Genomic DNA, 22,927 nt, shown 5'->3' with positions numbered 1-22,927 from the left:
TTTCATCCCAGTGACATTGGTTGTAAAGTGCATATAAATAACATTGTTAATAATATACCGATACTGCTTACAGGAAAAAGAAAACACCAATTAATAGGATATAATAGTTACCAAGGAATGTATCTACATTAACAGATTAAAGACATGCGACTTTGAGGATTATTCAGCCCTGTAACGTTGTATATCTTCATATCAGCTACCGCGTACAGTACCAGTACTATTATTATAGTACCAGACCTCCATAGTACCTGTTCTTCCATAATACCAATACTACCATAGTGCGAGTACTACCATTATACATGTAGTACCAGTAGTCCATAGTACCTGTACTATCATAGTACCATTACTACCATAATCTAGTAATACCACAGTACCAGTACTACCATATTACCAGTACTACCATAGTACCAGTACTACCATAGTACCAGTACTCCCACAGTACCAGTAATACCACAGTACCAGTACTACCATATTACCAGTACTACCATATTACCAGTACTACCATAGTACCAGTACTCCCACAGTACCAGTAATACCATAGTACAAGTATTCCCACATTACCATGTAGTACTCCCACATTACCAGTAATACCATAGTACAAGTACTCCCAAATTACCAGTACTACCATATAGTATATATATACTAGAACTTCGATAATACAGTAGGCTACGTATCATATACATGTAGTACCAGAACTCCCACAGTACCAGTAATACCACAGTACCAGAACTCCCACAGTACCAGTAATACCACAGTACCAGAACTCCCACAGTACCAGTAATACCATAGTACCAGAACTACCATAATACCAGGACTACTACAATACCAGTACTAAGAACGTTTTGGAGTTGTACGAGTAGAGCAATATACCCACTTCTTTACATTAGCTACCAAAGTACAGGTAATTAGAACATTATTTCTAGAGACCTGTACCTATTTCTTAAACAGACAAAGATTTAACTTATTCATAGCTTTTATTTCTACACATTTCTTGGTATTTTAAGCTTGATTTTCTGATTTTCTGGGCTAATACATTTGTTAAGTGACTTTTAAATGACTGTCGCATAAAGCAAACTAAACAATAATATTATTCTTGTAACATTGGGGGAGGCACGGTGTGATATCTACACCATCAGAGTCCTACTGGATTCAGGCACGTCAAGCATACGTTGTTCCTTTACTAGATTGGATACTGAGCAGCAACTTCGCTTTCATTTGAATGTTTTCGGGGACATCCAGGTTTTCATACGATTTGAGGCGGTTGCTGAAGTCCTTTGAAATCTGGATATGAGGGTGCCCATATCTGAGATTGAAGAGAGCTTGATCTATGTCATGTTCAACAAGAATCCAGTGTTGACCCAAAACAAAGGGGTCAAAGTTCAAATCAGAGCTACTCACTGGGGTCACAGATCTTAAGGCTTGTTTCTCCAATTCCGTAAAAACTTGAGGCACCGAAAAACCAGAATACCGACGCCCGATCTCTTTCAGAATTAAGGTGTATATGGCTTGCCGCAACATCCGGGCCTTATTCTTAACGTTTTCATCCGGGTGCCTCTCCCAAGTCTTTAAATCGTCACCCAGACCGTTTCTGCCGGCGATCATCACCTGATCTGTATACAAATCATTTTCTATGGCCTTCATTTCATTCATAATGTAGTCCGTTTTGAGCTTGTCAATCCGGGGTGTTATTTTGCTAGCGTCATCGTACTGAAGGAGATGAAGGGCGTACAACTGGTCGTCCGACAACTCCTCTAACTTCATTGTTTTGTCCTTGTATTGCTTGTCAAGGTCGCGCAGTACCCCCATTACTATGGCCTCGATCCGTTCACCTCGCATGTTCTTGACTTCTTGGTTGATTTCTACCAATATTTCTTCCTCCACACGAGCTTTGAATTTTGGCAATAATCTGTGCTCTTCGAGAAATCTGTTATAAAGTATGAACAAAAACGGTTAACACAATTAAAAATATTTCCAGTGAGATAAAAAAAAACACCCATAAACAATACTATTATCTTACTCGGACTGTCTTCTGTATACTTCTGGTATGAAAGACATGACGTCATCAGCGGCGAACTCCAACATCTCACACGTCAGAGGTCGCTGTGACCAGTAGTCCCCGATTCTTCGTAAGTACATGTCCTTCAAATATAAAAAAAAAATCGACCCTTAATTATACAGCTCTTCACCTGTTGATATTCCGTCATGACATGTTTTCATCAAGTAACCTTAACATCCGTTCTCCATCCGTAGTTATTTCCGGTTCCGGAGTAGCACTGACAGATGTCAAACAAGGTTAACCGTTCAGGTAGCTTCTGTCCCTCCAGCTCACGAATCACAAGGTGTGCTATCTGTAGAGAGGTATCACACATAAAACGATCGAACAACGATGGGTGGTTATTTAAATCTGGTTAGGCAATATTAATAAAAAATATATGACAAATTCCAAGTCATCCTGATTGATTACTGGTAGACGTACCTGTGTATCGAACACATTGCGAAGTCGCACAGCAAATTGTGTATATAAAGCAGCACTCAGAAAGCAACAAGAAAAAGCTACCTGAAACATGAGATTAAGTTCAATATTATCGTCTGTGTTGGGGGCATTAAGATTTCTTTAGTTCTTTTGAAGTTACAACTCACCTTTAGAACTTTGGTATTCTCCAGTAGAAGTCGTAACCCTCCTTTATCGAAAAGTTCATTATTTACCAGGCAGTCGAAAGCATAAACCTTGCCGTAGAATGTCCCAACAAGGAACAGTGTGAGGGGTCCCTCCCTGCCTAGCGCTACCCCCTCCCCCGCCACCGATATAATACACTCCCTCTGTAGGACATGGACCAGCTGACGACAGCGGGGTACCTCCGTGATCACCTCCTTCTGGTGGTATACCGCGGGGGAAGAGGGGCGCAGGAGATCTACATTGTCACAGACAACGAATATAGTGTGTCATGTTATACGGAATAAAAAGCATACAGTCATGTACTTTACTTCTTATTATCATCATACCGGTAATTGAGAGAGAGAGAGAGAGAGAGAGAGAGAGAGAGAGAGAGAGAGAGAGAGAGAGAGAGAGAGAGAGAGAGAGAGAGAGAGAGAGAGATTCTTACCTAGCCTCGCACCGGGGAATATTGGTATGTTGTTTAAATCCGCCATTTGTATACTTTTGTAAAGAACAGCCTATAAAACACAAGGAATACGCTGAAATGTTTGGTTATTGAGATTACGTTGGGTTGCCATTGCTCTCTACTTTCTGCACACTTTTACCTGTCTTGTTTGTTTGCCAGGTGCCTCTACCAACCTACAGGCCTACATAGTAACAGGTGCTCCCTCTCCCTACTGTTGTAAAGTTGAGAGATGTCTCTTTAGGAATCTACAGATATACACCCAGTCCGACCTACAGCTACCCGACCATTCAAGCAATCGATAGCTGTCTTTTGTACGCGCCTATTGTCCTATGTTTTTCTGCATTCACATAAACATAAGTTTCTTTGGGAGACCCAAAGGCTCTGAGTGGCGTTATTCAAAGTGATTTAAAGTGTATTAAATATACTTGGCATAGAAAATAGATTTAAATCCCCTGAACATAAGAGTACTTAGTGGAACCTGCAGTCTGGCGACTGAACTACGCATATTAATCAATGAAAATAATAAAACACAATGAAAAACTACCAGCCACATACTGAATACAAGAATTGAAAAAGCGAAGTTCTAAGCAATAAAACAGTCAGGTTTGAAGCAGAGATCTGGATCGTGCTAATGTTGACCAAATCTATATTTGTAAAGCCCACGACCCCCCCCCCCCCCCCAGAGGTCGTATATTTTGGCAAAAGCAGTCTTTTTCGTCTTGTTCACGAATTCTTATGTTAATATTCCCTACTCCAATGCATGACCTCATCAATAATTGAGTTAATAAAATTGAATTAGTAGCAGACCAATGTGTAATTTTCTGCAAGTTTAGAATGTTTTGATCTTTAACAACAATAAGCTTCAAATTGAAAATATTGTATTTTTACATGCATGGTAGTATATGAATGTACTTTTCACACAGTTTTCACAAAATTATTTATCTTATCGCAAGGTTATCTCTTTAACTACAGCTAGACTTCTAACATTTTTCAAGATACAAACTAATCAAAAAGTCTTTGAAGAAAATTCATTATTCATGCGCGGATCCAGAAATTTTTTCCAGGGGGGTCCGAAGGATAATTGTGTTTGCCAGGGGGGGTCCGAGGCATATTTTCGCGATAATTTTACTATGTAAATTTAATAAATTTTCATTTTCCAGGGGGGGTCGGGACCCCCCCCCCCCGACCCCCCCCCCCCTCTAGATCCGCGCATGATTATTGAATATTCTCAAGGTTAAGTCGACTGAGCGATTTAGAGTATATACATGTACATGCTCTAAATGCTGTAGAAAGAACGTTAACATGTTAGCCCCTATATTTTTTTTAAATTTCCAAGTGCAATAAATATTAATCTTGATTCTACAAAAAAATAAAAAGCCAGTTAACAATCAAATTACAAAAATGTGTTGAAATATTTCAAATTTTGTAATTATAGTATTCATTTTCTTAATTAATAAACAAAAAACTGGTATTCTTCGCTACAGAATGTCTTTTTTCTTTTTCAGTTTATCAATAAAAATGAGAACTGTTATGTGTTTTTCACATAATACGTGCTTTAAAAATATAAATTCAAAACTTGTTTCACTTGAAAAATGTATTTTAAAAAAAACTATAATAAATGGAGTTGGCCGAAACGTGTTATGGAAATAGCGTTTTACATATATTATGGAGATTCTGGTAAGAAAAGTAAATAGTTATTAGTATTTGGACTCTTTATTTTCATAAGATGTCAACCTAATAATTTAAAGACAAAACGCATAACTTTAACCAAAACATTGCTGAGTAGAGACCCAAACGAAGTTCATGAAAATATTCATATGAACAAGGAAGTTAATGCCGTGTTGGCCAGGGTTCAGACTATAGGACTAGGCCCTATTGATGCTGTGGGTTTATGTTGAACTAATATAATACAAGTATTAATGATAGAATCATGTTTGAATCAAAGGAAAAAAATACAACCTTGCAGGCAAGCCAGTGCATAAGTTGGATACTGGTAAACAATGAAATATATATATCAAATTTTTGAAATACTTGGTTTATAATGCGAGATAGAGAGGTTAAAATTATCTATTTAGAGATGCAGTTGTTTAAAAAGAAGTTTTTCAAACTCTTGTTTTTTTTCACAGAGTTCACGCACGTCCTGATCATGATGTTTTAGTACTCATTAGTAAATAAATAGGTCGACCAGACTCAACTAGGAAGCTCTCTTACTACTCACATCAAGTCTTCCACATCAAGTAATGTCACAACTTCAATTGCATTCACAATTTCAAGTAGCAGGTTTAAAATTAGTATATATACATCATCGTCATTTTTCACCGGTTTAGTTTTAAGTGAAGTTTACATAAATTCTAACCTGCACGACAGTTTAATAACCATAAAACACAATACCCCCTCCCCCCTACACACACTCACACAACAGCAACATTAGTAATCAAATACATGTATTACAGAGCTCACCAAGATGAGGCATTACCTTTATGAGATCACCTTATCATACTAGTATCATATTTACATCTATCAAGAATGATTTCTTATAGAAATTGATTGCAATTCCTGACTCTATAGAAACTGACACGACTGAAATCCACGTCGAAACCTTCATCGACCTAAGAAAAATCACGGACCGCACAAAATACCAATTCGACCCAAATTCCAATGTGTCTATGGCTCTCAAAAGGCATCTGCTAAAAACAATTTAACCTGCTTCAAAAACCTTAAACTCCTCCAGCATCCAAAATTCATGGCTCAAATTTAGCATCCAGGTCTTTTATGTCCATAAGTAGTCCAGATGTATGTTTGGTGAAGAGAGGACAAGTAAATACTTAGATACAGGACCTGCTCCAAAAACTTTGACCAAATCCGGACGTCAACGCCGACCCAGGGGGTATAGCATAGCTCCCCCTGACTTCATCTCAGTGGGCTAAAAAAAACTGTACAAATGTCTTCAATGTGATAATGTAGAGTTACAATATTCAGATGATTGGTTCAGGTAAACCCAAACCATCTAGAGCTGACACAGTAGTGAAATCTATGTTGTCCTCAGATAGTATCTAATATTTCTCAAATGTGACCTGCTCTATAGCTACTGTTAAATACTTATTTTCAATTTGTGCATCATACTGCTGACTTTGCAGTCCCTCAGTGAATGAACATCTACCTTACATGTGTATCAAGATAGCTGGATCCTGTTCATCATTTGTTGTAAATGTACATCTACCTTATATCAAGATACCTATATTCCACTCATTATTTGTTGTAAAATCATTCTTGGAGTATAATAAGGTGATAATTTTGGTCGGGCGTGATCAAATCGAATAAAGCTTGAAGGGCTTTATGATAGATTTGATCTATATCATAATACTACCGAAATTATCACCTCATAATATTCAAAGAATGATTCCTTATTACTTATATAATTTTAAACCAACGTACGATTAAATATAAATAAGCAAACCCTGCTGGCACCTCAATTTGGCTTCATTTGAAGTTACGGGTTATATAGTACAAAACTGATACAAATTGATGTAGTGTTATCACATGCAAAGATACTGGAAAATGTAAATGTAACCTAGATTCCGTTCATCATTTGTTGTAAATGTACATCTACCTTATATGGACCACTCGTATTTACCAGCTAAGTTTCAATATTAAAAAAAAAGACTGTACATAAATCTCATTTTATTTTTGGTTCTCTAAACAGTGACAGCTAAAATATATCAAAACAGGTACATTATTGACACATTAGTAAACTGATTCCATAAATCCAACATTATCTAGAACTTCTTGCCTGGAGACCAGTATTACTACATTGATTTTAATCCTAAATAGTTTCTTCAATTAATTTACATAATGATGCAAAAATAAAATGAAATCATGTGATTTGTTAATTAAGTAATTCTAAATAACACAATAAGTTCAAGGATTTTTAGTTACATAAGTTTATTAGAACAGTTCCATCATCACTGTTAAGAGATTCCCTGTTTGTAGTTGAATTCATAAATAGGAAATTTCTGTCTTGAAGTTTATAAAGAAGCACTTTTAAATAAAAGTAATGTTTGTGAACTTTCCTCAGCTGCTGGCACAACACGACATAGATCAATTGTTTGCACTCCTCCTACAACAAACAATAAATTTACTGTCATTTTATATACATACGCAAATATAAGAAAACTATTTTTTGTAATTAATGCTATGTCGTAGTTTATATAAAGGCCCTATAACCTGAACAATGTAGCATTTCTTTCCAATGTTGGTATGAATACATAATGTTTAAAAACATTTATACATTCAACTGCAGTTTTAATTTTTCAAAAAGTTGTGAATACGACAAAATAAATCTACTATTGGTAACAGAACAAGTTCTTTTTTTTTTTTAATTGTATGAGTTTTTAAACTACAGACAAAGTACCAAATAAAACTTTAAGTGAACCTAGTTTTTTTGTTACATAGTATACCAATCATTTCAATAATATACACATTTTAACTACAGGTACTTACCTAATTTATCTAAAAAGCTTTTTACTTTAATCCTGAAAAAGACAGAGGTTATGATTTACAAAAATAAAAACTTGTATCAATGATTAGCATTTTCATTAAATATACATATACACTTATGACATACAATATGTCAGAGTGAACTGTTTATAATGCATGGATACTCTTTTACTCTTCACTTAGAACTTTTTTAAATTTAAGAACACACAAACAAGAGGTATTATTATGACATGCAGTTGAAACTTCCTTTGATGTTGCTATTGTGAATTGATGAGCAGTTCTCATGCTTAATCCTTTACATGTATTTCAACAGTCTTAATAACGATCTGCTGTCGGTATTTTTCTGATCTGCATATGAACACTAATCAATACACTGTCAGTTAAAATAAGCCCTATAGCATCAGCTTTGTCCTTAAATATGTTCTCACGCACCAGTTTTTTCTTTGGGACTGATCAGAAAATTCCACACCACAGAGTCAAGAACTAGGATGACCTGATCAGGGAATACCCCACACACCGAGTCACATAAGGAACTAATATTATCAGATCAGGGAATATCCCACACACCGAGTCAGGTAAGGACCTAATGTTATCAGATCAGGGAATATCCCAAACACCTAGTCAGGTAAGGAACTAATGTTATCAGATCAGGGAATATCCCACACACCTAGTCAGGTAAGGAACTAATGTTATCAGATCAGGGAATATCCCACACACCTAGTCAGGTAAGGAACTAATGTTATTAGGTCAGGGAATATCCCACACACCGAGTCAGGTAAGGAACTAATGTTATTAGGTCAGGGAATATCCCACACACAGAGTCAGGTAAGGAACTAATGTTATCAGATCAGGGAATATCCCACACACCTAGTCAGGTAAGGAACTAATATTATCAGATCAGGGAATATCCCACACACCTAGTCAGGTAAGGAACTAATATTATCAGATCAGGAAATATCCCACACACAGAGTCAGGTAAGGAACTAATATTATCAGATCAGGGAATATCCCACACACTGAGTCAGGTAAGGAACTAATATTATCAGATCAGGGAATATCCCACACACAGAGTCAGGTAAGGAACTAATGTTATTACCGGTAGACAAAGAATATACCAAACACTGAGTAAGGTAAAGAACTGGGATTATCACATTAGGGGAAACCACTAGACAACCAGGTTAAGGAGTATGTGAAGAAAGGGATCAGGGAAAACCACCACATGCATAGCCAGGGGCAAACTTTGGAATCATCTGATCAGAGAAAGAGTCAGGGAAAGAACTGTGACTGTGGGGTCAGGGAATACAGAACCACCATACAAAGAGCCAGAGAAAGAACAGAATCATGAAACATGATAATTCCACCAGACAGGACCAGGGAGAGAACTGAGATCATGGGATCAGGGATACAGTACCACTATACATGTACAAAGAATCGGGGAAAGAACTGGGACTGTAGGATCAGGGAATATCCAATTCAAAAACTGAATCATGGGTTCAGATAACTCTACCATACAAAAAGCCAGGGAAAGAACTAGGACCATAGGATCAGGGATACAGTACCACCATACCAAGACCTTGGGAAAGGAATGCTGTGAGCATCCAGTCAGAAAATGCTACCACACACACAGCCAGGGAAAAAAGAGTTCTAGGATTATGGTATATTTTCATTAAAAGAGCCAGGGAAAGAAGTAGTTGACCCATGGCATCACAGAATACCATGTGCAATTGCAGAACCATTTTAACAAGAATGACACCACATTCAGCATGGATTGTTTTACTCTAACATTCTAAAAACAAGCTTGTTTACATCATCATTTACCCCATAAACTACAGACTGTAAACCGATCGGATACAGGGATCTGGAAAAAAAAGTTTGTATATCGTAGATAAAACCCAAAATGTCTATATTCAATCAGTTGTACAGTTTAATCAGAAAATACATACACAGACAATTGGAAACTAACAAAAGAAAATGTCTTTCTAGTATTTTTTACCCATTTTGTTCTAGTGAAATATCAACTAATTCCAGCCAAACATAACAATGTGCATCTTTAATGCACAGAGAAACACTACTGGAAGGTTCTCATAAAAAACTACAGGTATGTGTAGGTATAACAAACAAGCATCGTCATTTCATACAACACATTTACAATATAGTAGATAAAACAGGTACTTTAGTAGTGTTTCACAAAACGGGTACCCTTGCATTAATATACAAAATGGGCATCAGAGGAAGCTAATAACTTTACTACAACATGTTCAAGATTGTAAAATATAAACGTTCTTTTTATATACCATCACATTGTATACATGCATATTTAGAATTGGTGCAGTCTACAGAAATTACAGCAGGAGTCATGGTGATGAAATTTACCCAGCATGCATTAGTGCTTGCTACGTGTGCTACTAAGTTCTTTTGCCGAGAGAGAAACAATGATACAAAGAGAAAGGAAAGGGACGACCAATGTCTCTTGATTGAAAATCATATAAGAAATTTTTCTTTTAATTTGAAAATAAGGATGAAAAGCTTCCAACTTAAACAGTTAAAATTTCATGTTTTAAAATATATATTTCTCAAATCACAATTTTTTTAAGGACAATATGCTATTTAATAAAATTCACTGTTGAAAGCTTCCAACCTCTGACCTACATGATTCTCTCATATTTGAGAAGACAATATAATCTACATATATGGGTTTAATAAGATACAAATAAATATGCTATATGATGCCCATGAACCAAACTAAAGTGCTGAAGAGATGAACTGTGACAGGCAGCCATAGAACAAAATAGAAGACTTACCATTTATGACTTGACAATTACTATATAAGTAGTGAAGAAAGAAAGAGTAAAATTACTACTCCTCAAGTACTTGAGCTTAACCCATAACAATCTCTTGATAAAGCTACAACATTGAGCAAGCTTTCATAATATTTTTTAAACATCTATTTTTGTGAATATGTTCATGTGGTCTATAAGTATAATGATTATTTCATTGCCTTATGGTTTACATGAAGCATTAAGTAATGTATATGAAACAAAGTTAGATGCAAAAATTTTGATAATTCATGTATTTAAACCAAAGTAATTAACATTAAAGAGTACATCAGATTATGAACTAGATTGGTAGCGATCATATTACTCCAAGACTTGAACACATAACCAAACAAAATATGATGAAGTTTTCTTAATTCAATATCTATTTCTTAAGCGGAAGCTTAATTTGATTTATACTTTATGTTTTGAAATGAACTCACTGACATTTTCTAGTGACAATAAAGAACTGTGATGGTGGTGAGATATTGGCCAGTACTATTTTTTCTGTAGGATACCTGAAGCTTACAGGTATACCATATCACCATCTACACAATCGTAAGATAATAATTACCATCAATGGCCTCCAAAGCATAATACTGTACATCTATGTCCGAGTCGGCTTTCAGTTTGTCTAATACAGGCTTTACTTGCTGCTGTGCCACACTGAAATTAAAAAACACAAAAAGTCATTTATAGTTAACATTGTCTAATAAAGGCTTCCTTAACATTGTCTAATACAGGCTTAGTTTACATTGTCTAATACAGGCTAAATAAACATTGTCTAATACAGGCTTCCTTAACATTGTCTAATACAGGCTTAGTTTACATTGTCTAATACAGGCTAAATAAACATTGTCTAATACAGGCTTAGTTTACATTGTCTAATACAGGCTAAATAAACATTGTCTAATACAGGCTTAATTTACATTGTCTAATACAGGCTTCCTTAACATTGTCTAATACAGGCTTAATTTACATTGTCTAATACAGGCTAAATAGAACCATTTTAACTAGAGCTTGGACTTTGGGTAGTTGTGTCAAACAGCAATGTGACGTAGGCCTGTCTATTTCATTGCTGGCCACTCAGCCATTGCTCTTTGAAATCAATAAGATATGTCTGGCTTTTGAGCTAAGATTACGCAATCGGTGTATCTTTCCCTTGGAACCGCGTCATTTTACCTTATTTTGACGCAAGAAATAGATAGCTACCTCCAACGGAAAATCCAAGGTATTGTTAAAATGGTTCTAAACATTGTACAATATAGGCTTAACTTAATGATGTGCCACACTAAAATAACAAAAACAAATACCGTAATCCGGTGATTATAATATGCAGTAGTGTACAATACGCACCCCCCACTTTGGGCCTGGAAGTGGTGGAAAAAAGTTACTTCGGATGTATAATACGCATAAAAAAATTTGACCAAACGGTAATCCTAAGTACAACAAAGCAGTTAAACTTTGTACATAGATGCTCAATTACATTGCGGAAATACACTACCGGAAAAAAGAAAAACACAATATTTTTTAGGTTCGGATTTATTATAACTAATACATCCCGGTAATATCTTTATTTCATTATCAATGGTTTAAATAGACCTTGTATTAAGTATTTTACCATAAATAAAATCAACTACTTTTAACAAGCGTTATATAATTGTTTTGTCATTACAACCCCTGTGTAGTGAAAAAACTGACAGAGTACAGGTGTGGTGATACCGGACCTAATTAAATTCTTAAATGATGCCGATCAAAGTGATCAATTAGAGTTCCTGGAACATAATAAAATATGTGCACAAATAGTTGTGTTGTGTATAGTACACTTAAGGGGAGTGTCTGAGATACCTAAGGTGTCAAGCGTTAGCGGTGGGGGAGCACAATAATGGCTTCAATCAACGAAATAGGTTATAGAATTATTTTTATTCATGATTATTTGCAATAAATTTATTATCATTTCATAAAAATGTTCAAAAATGAGCCAAATGGTGTGTGAGCTGTTTTCAAAGAACGGTTACAAATATAGCACGTGGCCATCCAAACCCGCATTTTATTAATAACAGTTGTAATGGCCGCGGACACGGAGATAAAGAATAGGCAGTTAAAATTAATTTTAAAGGTCATCTTGAAACAGTTTATTGATAAACAGACTTTAAGTATACATTTTCTTGAGTTACACGCTATAAAAATAATTTCCTAAAGGTTAAATATTAATATATATATGTGATAATGAAGTAATGTTACAATGTATAGCGGGTTATCGGTTCTGTCTGTGTACAGTATAGGTAATACGGCAGTATGATACCGGAGCTTCACCTTGGGAAAAAATGTGTCAAAATCCTATAGGGATGTATAATACGCACCCCTTTCTCACGTTAAAAATTGCTCGGAAAAAAGTGTGTATTGTATTTACCTGATTACGGTAGACAGTTTTTAAACATTTCCTCAGGAAAAAACCACTATTAAAAGTTTTCTTCTCAATATAATCTGAATACTTGAATTATTTACTTCTTAGTATTTACTGCTGAATTTTAAGTGATGAATTTGAATGATTTTTTTACCATTATCCTTAAACAGGTTTTCTATGGAGGACTAACCATAAACCACAGCATTCTTCGTTTATCTTGTTCATTTTAGTAGGCTTAAGCATGTTCTATGTTCAATAATTATCGTTTTGTATTTTAAAGATAAGTCTATTGATGAAAAAGGATTTATGAAAATAGAAAGGAACTTCTTTTCAGAGTACCTTTTATTACCGAAATAATCAAGCTGAGCAAATTATACATGTACTAGCCTTGGCAATAGGAATAGCCATAATGTCAAATTCAGGTTAACTCATTACAGCCACAATCTTATCAACAAGTTCTATACTCCCTCCCAAGATATCCTTCATTCAAATTTTGCTTAATTACTCGATATTTATAAATACCTCTGGATTCAAACAATATTCATTCAAAAGAATAATAAAAATTCCAAGATTTATCCATTGAAATGCCCCCACTAGCTTATCAGGTTCAATACAAGGCTGAAAACAAATAAGTTTATTAAAGGGAATTTTGCATTGCGGGAGACGTGAAAGTACTTGTATGATAATGCTGAAAGTTTAAGCAAGGTGTTCCGAATGGAGGGAAAGCATCAAAATTTCCCATTTTATGAGTAAAAATTATAATGTATCAATGAAGATATCATGAATATTTTCTTTTCCATTAATTCCAATTGTACTTTTTTCACAGGTATATGTATTTCTATTAAAAATCATCCAAATGTTACGGCAGCAATAACTTGGGACAAACTATACCTCTTATTTTATGTACAACACACATCTATGGGCCATTATTCATGACTGTGATGGTGCACCAATTGAAGCATACCTTTGATCAAGCATTTTCCCTAGACGGAGTATTGATTTGGCTACGTTAAATCTAACATTGGGAACATTGTCTCCAGCCATGTTAAGAATGGTTGGCAACATCAGCTTCAAGGTCATTTCTGGTCCACAAGCCTCGGACAATAGCTGAAGATAGAATATTAACGAAATCACAAGCCTAAGATCAAATCAAATGAAATTACAAGTTTAGAGATAAATAAAAATAAAAATATCACTATGACATCTCAATTGTTATAACACACTAGCAAATAATCCATAAGAGAGAATTGTTTATTTGATAATACTCTTTTGCTGAGAACACTTAATATAAAAGTCCTTTGTCTGATTAAATGCTTTTACTGCTGAAAGCTTCTTCCTCAGTGGCATTGTGACAGGTAAGACTTACATTGATACAGAACAGACAGGTGAGTCTGTGTAGGTAATTGGTGTCCCTCGACATCTGTAACACTTTGGGATTTAACAGGTAAAACTTACATTGATACAGAACAGACAGGTGAGTCTGTGTAGGTAGTTGGTGTCCCTGGACATCTGTAACACTTTGGGGATCACTGTCTGCTGTGCCCAGTCCACTCCAAACTTCTCCACCAGCTTCTTCAGATTGACAGTGGCTGCATCACGGATAGCAAACACTGCAAAGGAGAAATGGCTGCATCAACAAAAGCAAATAATGCAACTTCTACAAGAGTTTAAAATGTAATGCATAAGTGGTTGATAGTATCTGGTACCAATACATTGTATATCTGCTGCTAACAGTGAGCAATGTTTATTTATAAAATCAATCCTAAAGTACTTAACAGCTGATAGAGATATTTGAAATGTCTCGTAGGTTTTTTGGTACCATTTGGTACTGAGTTTCAGAATTACTTGTGATGTCATAGGCCAAAATGCTAGAGTGAGTTATATAGTTTTTTCTCACCATTTGTTACCAAGTTACAGAAATACTATTGTCATAAGTCAAATTGAAATGAAGGTGTGTGAATATCTTAATCATTACACACCATGGTCCACAAGCCAGGTCATACAGAGGGAATTCAGCTTCTCATCAAAAAAGTCCACCCCCTGCAACAGACAGAGAACAGTTAATCATACAACAAATTTAATTGATACATTGCCTATAGCAACTTGATTGTTTGATATCTTAATATTGCCCTTATTAGTACATATTAGTTATTGTGTCATTACATTTAAGAATTCAATCCAGAAAATAAAATAACGTAGTTATAATGATAAAAACCCACCCCGAGAGTCTCATTTTGAGATATGTTGTATAGACTGTAATACCCAGCAACTGTCGAGCCGAGAGTGGCATGTACTTTATAATATCGAGTTACTCAGACTATAGTACTTACTAACTGTCCAGCCAAGAGTGGCATGTACTCTATGATAGCCAGGTACTCAGACTATAGTACTTAATACTAACTGTCCAGCCAAGAGTGGCATGTACTCTATGATAGCCAGTTACTCAGACTATAGTACTTACTAACTGTCCAGCCAACAGTGGCATGTACTCTATGATAGCCAGGCGCACTCTCCATTTTGTGTCCTCAGCCAGTTCCACAATGGCTGGAAGCAAGCTCTGTGACAACTGTTTGATTCCAATAACCTGTGTAGCATACATTAATATATATGTAATATGTGATTCATAGCTCTATGTTGCTGATAATACAATAACAACATAATAAAGTATCTTCTAACACTATCTGGCCTAGTCATACCTCATTCACACAGTCTAAGTTGGATATGATGTTCAATCGAACCTCTGGACACTCATCTTTTAGTTGTGTTAAAAACAGTGGCAACAAATGTTCAATTGTACTGAAATGTACAAAACATTATGTGTAAAGATGTTCATACATCTGGCTTATAAATGTTATAATAAATAAACTAAAACTCTTACTATCTGCTAGTCTGAATTTTTTTTGAAAAATAATAAGAACAGGCGATTTTCCGATGTAAGAATAAACAGTGCATGAACTAACTTGTCCTTTCCGAGGATCGGGGAGAGTCCCATTATAACGGAGGCCAGTGCCGACTTGACGTGCTGATTGGCATCGGAGACCAAGTCCTTCACACAGGGCAGGATGTTGGTCATGATGACACTCTCTCTCACATCCGGGGACAGGTTCTGACAGAAATCTAATGAGCAGAATGAGCAAAATATAATTAAATAATTCAAGATTGATATATACAAGCTAGATAACAAATGCATGAATTCTCAATGAACAGCATGAATTAAATAACTATTTGTTAAACAGATCTACTTATTCAAACTATTTATGCTTATTGTATAAAACTATTCTGACCAAAAAAAAAGGATAGTTGTAACAATGCTAAATATTGCACCAAGCTTTGCTGTATACATGTACAGAGATGGATACAATCTAAAATAAAATGCTGTACGGTACAGATGATAAAATATGAGAGTAATTTTGGCTGTGATCCCTGACCTTTGACCTTGTGGGAGGCTGCGGCCCTGACTTCGGCTTCACAGTCCTTAAGAAGACTACAGAACGCTGGGACTAGGTCAGTCTTGGTAATCTCAGGACCCACTGCTTTTTGTAGCTACAGGAACAAATGTTGTAACTTTAATTACAGCACAACACAGTCAACATATTTACATCTTTTATCTACCATAAGCATCTTCATTGGGTCCCTTTAATGTTTTTGTACACCCCAATGTTGTACCCACCTCAGTGAACTTGTCGGCCACCATGTAGCGGACCCTCCAGGATTTATCATCGGCCGCCTGACGGAGAGTCGGCATCACGTACTGCTCAACGTCATCCGGGGGGAGGAGGGAGGCGATGCTGACACAGGCCTCTACATCCAGGAGACGAACCGAATCCTACAAATATCATGCTCTCAATGAATGGCATATAAAGTATACAGTATTAATGGCACACAATTTAAAAGATATATTTAAAGAATAAAGATATATTTTACTCAATAAACACTGTAATACCAAAAATTTCAGTCTTAACGCTATCTAACTTGCTAAGTTACTTTACACTGTATCTGAAAAATGTCCAATATTATATTGTAGTGATTTTATGTCTTTCTTTTGTGTTTTATCAATCTTGGAGGGAGGTGGTTGATGTATAGATGCTTAACTGTACAGATAGATCTGAAAAGGTTGAACAGGTAAAGTTGACCTATAATAGAGATTCTATCATTCAGCTTTCTCCTAAACTCATTGGTTAAAGAAAAGAACATGTCACCTGTTCATCTTGAGCCAGAGCAGTGAACAGAGGGATCAAGTCTGACTTCAAGTACTCAATCTCCACAGCTTTTGCGAAGTCTCCTAGTTTTCCTGCAGCAGCCCTGCGAACCATTGGAGTATCATCTCCACCAAGGTTTCTGAAGTGCCTGAAATAAAATTGGTTATCAAGGTAATCGTGAAAAGAATTCTAAAACCTCTTTACTACATTTAAATTAAGTATCAATAGCTGAGTAAAACGTTTAAAGATATCTTACTGTCTAAGCTCTGCTTTGACTGACGATGAAACACGTGGATAGCATACAGCAAACAGACCACAAGCTGATGTCCTGGATGTGAACCAATCTCCTAAATAATCAAGTACATGGATATATACAGCTTTGTCCTATTCATTAATATCTATTAAAACAATGTAAAACACTGAACACATGTAATACACTCCTACACCTCTCAGATGTTACAGTGATACTTCCCATAATCATTTGTCTACACTGAATTACTTATGTCTTACCAAACTTTGCATTATCTGAGATTAAGCCTTGTCAATGACTTGACTGTCAGAAAGATTTGTTGAGTCCTAGTGCACTGATGCAATAATGATTTAATTTTTCTCATTTGACAATAGCAGTATTTATAGAGTATACAGTCGGTGACTGTGTTGGATGAACAGATATCTGACCTGCTGACAGTCGCTTGACAAGCGGTACAAAGTGGTTCTCCAGGTCAGCGGGTGAGTGCTGGGTGGCGATGTTTCTGAGGGACTCCACCGCTTTATCCCTGACCACCGTCTCCTCTACTGTAGCGAGGCTCTCTAGTGGGGGCTACAACACAGCAACCAATCACAAATTTATAAACAACAATGGAATCTGACAAGAAAGACCAAGGATCACCAGTGGGGGCTAAAACACAGCAGGCACATACATATAAACAACAATAGAAACTGACAGGATCTTTGCATTAAATTTCTTCGGTTGTCTTATGATTCAAGGTCCTCTTTTACAACAATCTGCTTCTTACTAGAGGCCTTAACAGTACCTAGTAAAAACAAGAGCTAGCCTTGGTGGCAGAGATACTGACCAGCAGACAATGGACGTACTCCGGTCCCCCGACCAGAGGAGTGAAGTTACCCAACTGCTCAGCCAGGGCCAACAGAACCTCATCTTCATCATAAATTGTGTCTGCAAATGGAGAATAAAAATTATTGTTAGCCTTCATTTACAACATGGAATCTAAAGCTTGAACTATCAGAAAAATCCCTAATATCATTAAGGTATATCAAGAAATCTAAGGTTTGAGAATTGGCAGAATAATTGAATGAATTTAGAATAAGAGGTTTCAATGAGTGTGTTTTAAAAATTAATGAATGACAAAATATTTTATCAATTTGGAAACTTAATATCTAATTGTTCACTTTAACTTCAGATCTCAACTATTGAAGTTGAAGATTTTGAGAGCCAGCTAAATCCAATCAAAGAAAAGAATTTTTAGGGCTCTACATTAACTTTTTTTCCTACTTGTCCATTCGGACAAGTGACCAAGACATTTACTTGTCCGAACTTAAACTTCACTTGTCCAAAAAATTTTCAATATTAAAGATTAAATGTTGTCAACTTGAAAACTACAGTTCTGTATTACAAAAAAAAGTCATTTATTGATTATTCTAGTTATAATTAATAACCTGACTTTTTAACTGGAAACTTAAGGTATTTTTCCTAAATCTATTTTTTCCATAAAACATTAAACATGATTTTTCAGCTGTAGCTTTGTCATGGCAAATTACAAGACATTTTAGATTTAGCACCAGGTTTAAAAATACATGTAACTGTTATATTGATTTCTCATCTGTTTTTTAAACTGAACAAGGAAAGTCATCATAGTCTATCAATGATGAACGAAACCTGAAATAAATTACATTTCTTTCCATAATCCTTTATCTTTGCTTCCTTTTGTTCCTTTCTTTTTTCTAAACATGTGTTTGGTACTTTGTAAGAACTAAGATCCACACCTTTACATTTCAGTTTGAAATTAGAGAACTTCAATCCCGATCAAGAGTAACTCAATATGCATTGCAATTTGATGTCGGGATCGAAATTCAAAATAACTAATCGATAAACTTATAACAAGACTACGGAAAAACTTATCACTAAACTCTCTTTTCTTATTTAAATGTTGGAGACTTCTTTACATAAAAATGCACTTGTCCAGTCGGACAAGTGGCCAGCAACATTCACTTGTCCATATATTTTTTGAACTAGTACCAGACAAGCGGACAAGCATTAATGTTGAGCCCTGTTGTGTGACAATTTTTTAAAGTTAAATATTCACTATAACTAAATCATTGTAATGTTGTAGTTATGGCTACATTGGTTATTTAAATAAGGTATGTGGTATCTGTAAGAACAGATTATAAGTTACAAAAGGTCTCCTCAGTATTTGGTTCTTGCCAAAGTTGTAATAAATAGCTATTTTAAGCTTCACACTCCCCAGCAGATACCTGTCAGAAAGGGAATCAGCTCACTCCTTGTTCTCTCCACTCCAAGGGCCAGTGCAATTGTTGACAGCTTCTTGATACTGTTGAGACGGAGCTGCAGAAGTAAAAGTTGTACATCATTTTTAGGCATTACATGTAAGAAAAGAAAAAGATCAATATTACCAATCTAAACAACCCTCCATGATTTGAGAAAAACCTTTAATACATGTATTGACATTTCTGCGTGAAACTTTGTAAAGAGTAACAAGTATAGTAACATAGATTAGAAATCATGACATCCAACAGTTAATATGCTTCATGATCATTTGGTGAGATGACACAATAAAATAAAAGAATTTTGAAGCCAAAAAACATATTATATCTAAAACTGTAATTAGAATGAAGCTGATAACAAAATGAGTTTTCATCTTACTCTCAGACCAATATTTTCTACATTGGATTTGTAAAGTAACTAGATTTGGTTATTTGAATTTCCTGCTTCTGAAAAGGGGATATTTTCTCAGACTTCCGCGTTAAAAGGGTATATAAACGCTGCATCACCAACACACATGATCAGAGTAGTTCTGACTTCAGAAGTGAACAGACGCGTTGCATAAGGTTAGTATCCTGGTGAATTCCCATAAGAGAACATGAAACTTTCCTTACTCTCGTGAGATGTGCCAGGCATACTACACTTTCATAGCTACAATAAATGCTACATTACGGCTGCACTGTGCACCAAAACGTTTCATGCACTGCAATTCATCTCTTTCGATTCAGTGCACCAATTGGGAATTCCGGATTTCTGTTCGGTTAAAAAACGAAAAAATTGGTTTTGCAACGATATCACTGCCATTTTTAACATCATGTTTGAAAATTGGCTGTTTATGTTCGCCATGTTATGATCAAATCCAAGACATTCTGAGTGCAATTTCCAACTAAATTGCAGGTAAATTTAAAATGTGTATTTTAACAAAATGCCTTGGTATGACCAGGGATGTATATACTATAGTCTGTCCCAAGATATTTATGCTGCATATTTGAACGAGTTTTAATAAAAATACACATACCTGTGACTGAAGTGCAATTAAAATCGATGAAAGGGAAAATTCCCAAGATAACTTCATTCACACATTATTATTTTTCCCTCGAAAAAATTCACAGGAACGAAAACAGATTTCCTACGGAGATTTATAATGGGGAATGTTGACATCTTTTCTCCATTCGGAAATACTCGGGACCCCTCGCGCAATTTTTCAACGTTATCATCCGGGCGTCTTCATCTCCTTGGCAATGGAAAAACCTCGTAGACTTTTTATTTTTAGCCGTGTACTGATACCCGACAAGCTAGAGGGGGCGTTTCAAAGGGGAACTCTTGGGATTTTTTCATACTATTGAATGAACATCGTCTGAACCAAGAGGTATTTATAAATATTGAATAATTTAAGAAAATATGCGGCAAAAATATCTTGGGACAGACTATAACTATACTTAGTATATACGTCCCTGGTATGACTCATTAAATGAATATTTTGTGGACTAAACTACATATGCATGTTCAAAAAGGTTTGCAATGTATAAAAAATGTTTTCCCCTGCAGATTATTTTTAACAGGCTTAAAATCGATACGAAGCTGATCCGCTTTGCGGCTGCTACATTGTAAGTATATATGACGAATTCTGACCTGAGCATAGCCTGGTCACTGTAAGATTATTCTTTCTACCTTATGAGAAACATCTCTAAGCTATCACTGGTGATTCTGGGTTTTTTTTAAAATCAAATTCTAATTTCTTATGTGTATTAAACTTTTCTCATACTCTGTAAGGTACGCAGTACAAATTTCACAAGTAAGGGTTAACCTAAAGGCTCAAGCAAAGGCTTTGTCAATCAATTCTATTTTTAACATCAAGGAAAACACAAGTATATTTTTTAATATAAATAAAAACAGTCGATAGAAAACTTAGTTTCAGAATAAGTCATGGGTACGTATAACAAAAAAGAAGAAATGAAATGGTTATGTTTCATTCTATTAAAAGGGGAAGGGGCAGGAAAGGCCTATTCTAAATTAAACAAACCAATTTCAAATCCAACTTAAAATAAAATGAGTGTTCAGAATATTCTTGTTCCGCGTTCTTAAAAATGCATTTTCAATCTGAAAAGAGTTTGAATAATTATAAAATACCTGAACATCTTCATTTCTTAGCTCGTCTATCAAAACAGCGATGGGATAGAGGGATTCGTCAGTCGTCTCGCTGGAAGCCATTTTGAATTGTAACAAATCAGGTCGTTTATATCAATGAAAAAAAAGTAATCCTAATTTTTCCCAAATTTATTTTAATGATAAAGCAAATTGAATTATATAATTGAAATAATTTATTATAATAGTACATGTTTAATTTATTAATTTTTTTTTAATCCGGCGTGATTTTTTTCATGCATCCTTTTAACGTACGAGTTGACTAGTAACAATACTGAATTGTCTGCCCTTAGCTTCAAACGCTGCCGCTAATCGAAATGGACTAGTCACCTAAACAATCCCTCCTGCACCAACAGGGTCTGTGGAGGTCAAATTTATTGTCCCTGAGAGGTTTGTGTGGTTATTAGCAATCGCTGGACCTTTCTTTAATGCAATGAACGCTTTAGATTCATATTCTTGACACTGGAAGTTCTTTTTGTAACTTTCTAATTTAAAACTAAAATGATAAAAAAATAAAATCTAAATAAATTAATAAATGAAGTAATAAAATAAATTTAAAAATTATATCTTTCTTTATTCACCTTTTTGTAGAAAAAAATATTTAAAGAATTCTGACTGAAATCACCAGTGACGTCATTGACTCAAGTACAAACATTACCCTGTTTTATCTATTTCAAAAAAAAAAAAAAAAAATATATATATATATATATATATATATATATACAGAGTTTCAACATTAGGGACACCGGCTGTAAATTTATATACATGTTAAGGGGACCTGTAGAATAAGGGGACACCAAACCGGGTTCCCTAATATTCATGCTTAATTTGTATGCCAAATCAACCTTGATTAATAGTAAATTGTTAATTGCCTTATAATTAAAGACATATCCTTACTGTAGCCTGTTAAAAATTTTTGTTCTGTTGCATTTTAAAGATTTAAAAGGTGCCACAATCATTGACCACATATATGTCAAAATACATAAAAATACGCAACAAGGGTACCGCGGAAATTCGACGATTTCTCCCAATTTTGCCATGTATGTAGTTAAAATTTTTAAATCATAAGTCACAGTGGTCATTTTGGAAGGTTTTTGGATGGTTTATTTCGTAATATGAAAACACATAAAAAATCGAATTTTTACCTCACCGTGAAGAATTCAATTTTGTCTACGGACATTATCATCCGGGTACTTCGTACATAATCCGGGGATTTCCAAAGA

The 22,927-nt window shown here is 35.2% G+C and overlaps 2 protein-coding genes across 6 annotated transcripts; both read right to left on the bottom strand.

Moving 5' to 3' along the window:
- Nucleotides 1–955: 955 nt before the first annotated feature.
- Nucleotides 956–3,523, bottom strand: LOC105343835 (uncharacterized). The gene is made up of 7 exons (XM_011451331.4): nucleotides 3,262–3,523; nucleotides 3,105–3,174; nucleotides 2,641–2,912; nucleotides 2,477–2,557; nucleotides 2,226–2,348; nucleotides 2,018–2,139; nucleotides 956–1,924 (listed from the first exon to the last, which is right to left on the bottom strand). Exons 2-7 carry the CDS (start codon nucleotides 3,148–3,150, stop codon nucleotides 1,159–1,161), a joined length of 1,410 nt encoding a protein of 469 aa, XP_011449633.3. The 5' UTR covers nucleotides 3,151–3,174; nucleotides 3,262–3,523; the 3' UTR covers nucleotides 956–1,158.
- Nucleotides 3,524–6,786: 3,263 nt separating this feature from the next.
- LOC105343833 (serine/threonine-protein phosphatase 2A 65 kDa regulatory subunit A alpha isoform) lies at nucleotides 6,787–21,842 on the bottom strand. 5 transcript variants are annotated; one of them, XR_004596359.2, is made up of 19 exons: nucleotides 21,690–21,842; nucleotides 19,532–19,622; nucleotides 18,115–18,215; nucleotides 17,717–17,858; nucleotides 17,295–17,385; nucleotides 17,039–17,186; nucleotides 16,510–16,665; nucleotides 16,268–16,382; nucleotides 15,800–15,956; nucleotides 15,536–15,635; nucleotides 15,301–15,423; nucleotides 14,819–14,879; nucleotides 14,295–14,449; nucleotides 13,804–13,946; nucleotides 11,007–11,098; nucleotides 10,421–10,440; nucleotides 9,438–9,477; nucleotides 7,623–7,654; nucleotides 6,787–7,239 (listed from the first exon to the last, which is right to left on the bottom strand). XR_004596359.2 is itself a non-coding variant. In XM_034447588.2 (18 exons), exons 1-16 carry the CDS (start codon nucleotides 21,768–21,770, stop codon nucleotides 10,424–10,426), a joined length of 1,773 nt encoding a protein of 590 aa, XP_034303479.1. In that variant the 5' UTR covers nucleotides 21,771–21,842; the 3' UTR covers nucleotides 6,787–7,239; nucleotides 7,623–7,654; nucleotides 10,421–10,423. The 5 variants fall into 5 exon arrangements, 3 of the variants coding, with proteins under 3 accessions (XP_034303479.1, XP_034303480.1, XP_065933690.1); XM_034447588.2 differs by lacking the exon at nucleotides 9,438–9,477; XM_034447589.2 differs by lacking the exons at nucleotides 9,438–9,477; nucleotides 10,421–10,440.
- Nucleotides 21,843–22,927: the final 1,085 nt, after the last annotated feature.

The sequence above is a fragment of the Magallana gigas genome, chromosome 2, assembly GCF_963853765.1.
Source record: "Magallana gigas chromosome 2, xbMagGiga1.1, whole genome shotgun sequence".
Lineage (NCBI taxonomy): Eukaryota > Metazoa > Mollusca > Bivalvia > Ostreida > Ostreidae > Magallana > Magallana gigas.
This window is presented reverse-complemented; position numbering and strand designations above follow the sequence as displayed.

Coding starts and splice junctions, on each gene's coding strand:
- LOC105343833 (XM_034447588.2), bottom strand. CDS start 21,770: ATGGCTTCCAGCGAGACGACTGACGAATCCCTCTATCCCATCGCTGTT. Junction 17,386..17,716: donor TGTCAAGCGACTGTCAGCAG/GTCAGATATCTG, acceptor TTGATTATTTAG/GAGATTGGTTCACATCCAGG. Junction 13,947..14,294: donor CCTGTCTGTTCTGTATCAAT/GTAAGTTTTACC, acceptor TTCTATCTTCAG/CTATTGTCCGAGGCTTGTGG.
- LOC105343835 (XM_011451331.4), bottom strand. CDS start 3,150: ATGGCGGATTTAAACAACATACCAATATTCCCCGGTGCGAGGCTAG. Junction 2,913..3,104: donor ATTCCCCGGTGCGAGGCTAG/GTAAGAATCTCT, acceptor GTGACAATGTAG/ATCTCCTGCGCCCCTCTTCC. Junction 1,925..2,017: donor GTATACAGAAGACAGTCCGA/GTAAGATAATAG, acceptor ACTTTATAACAG/ATTTCTCGAAGAGCACAGAT.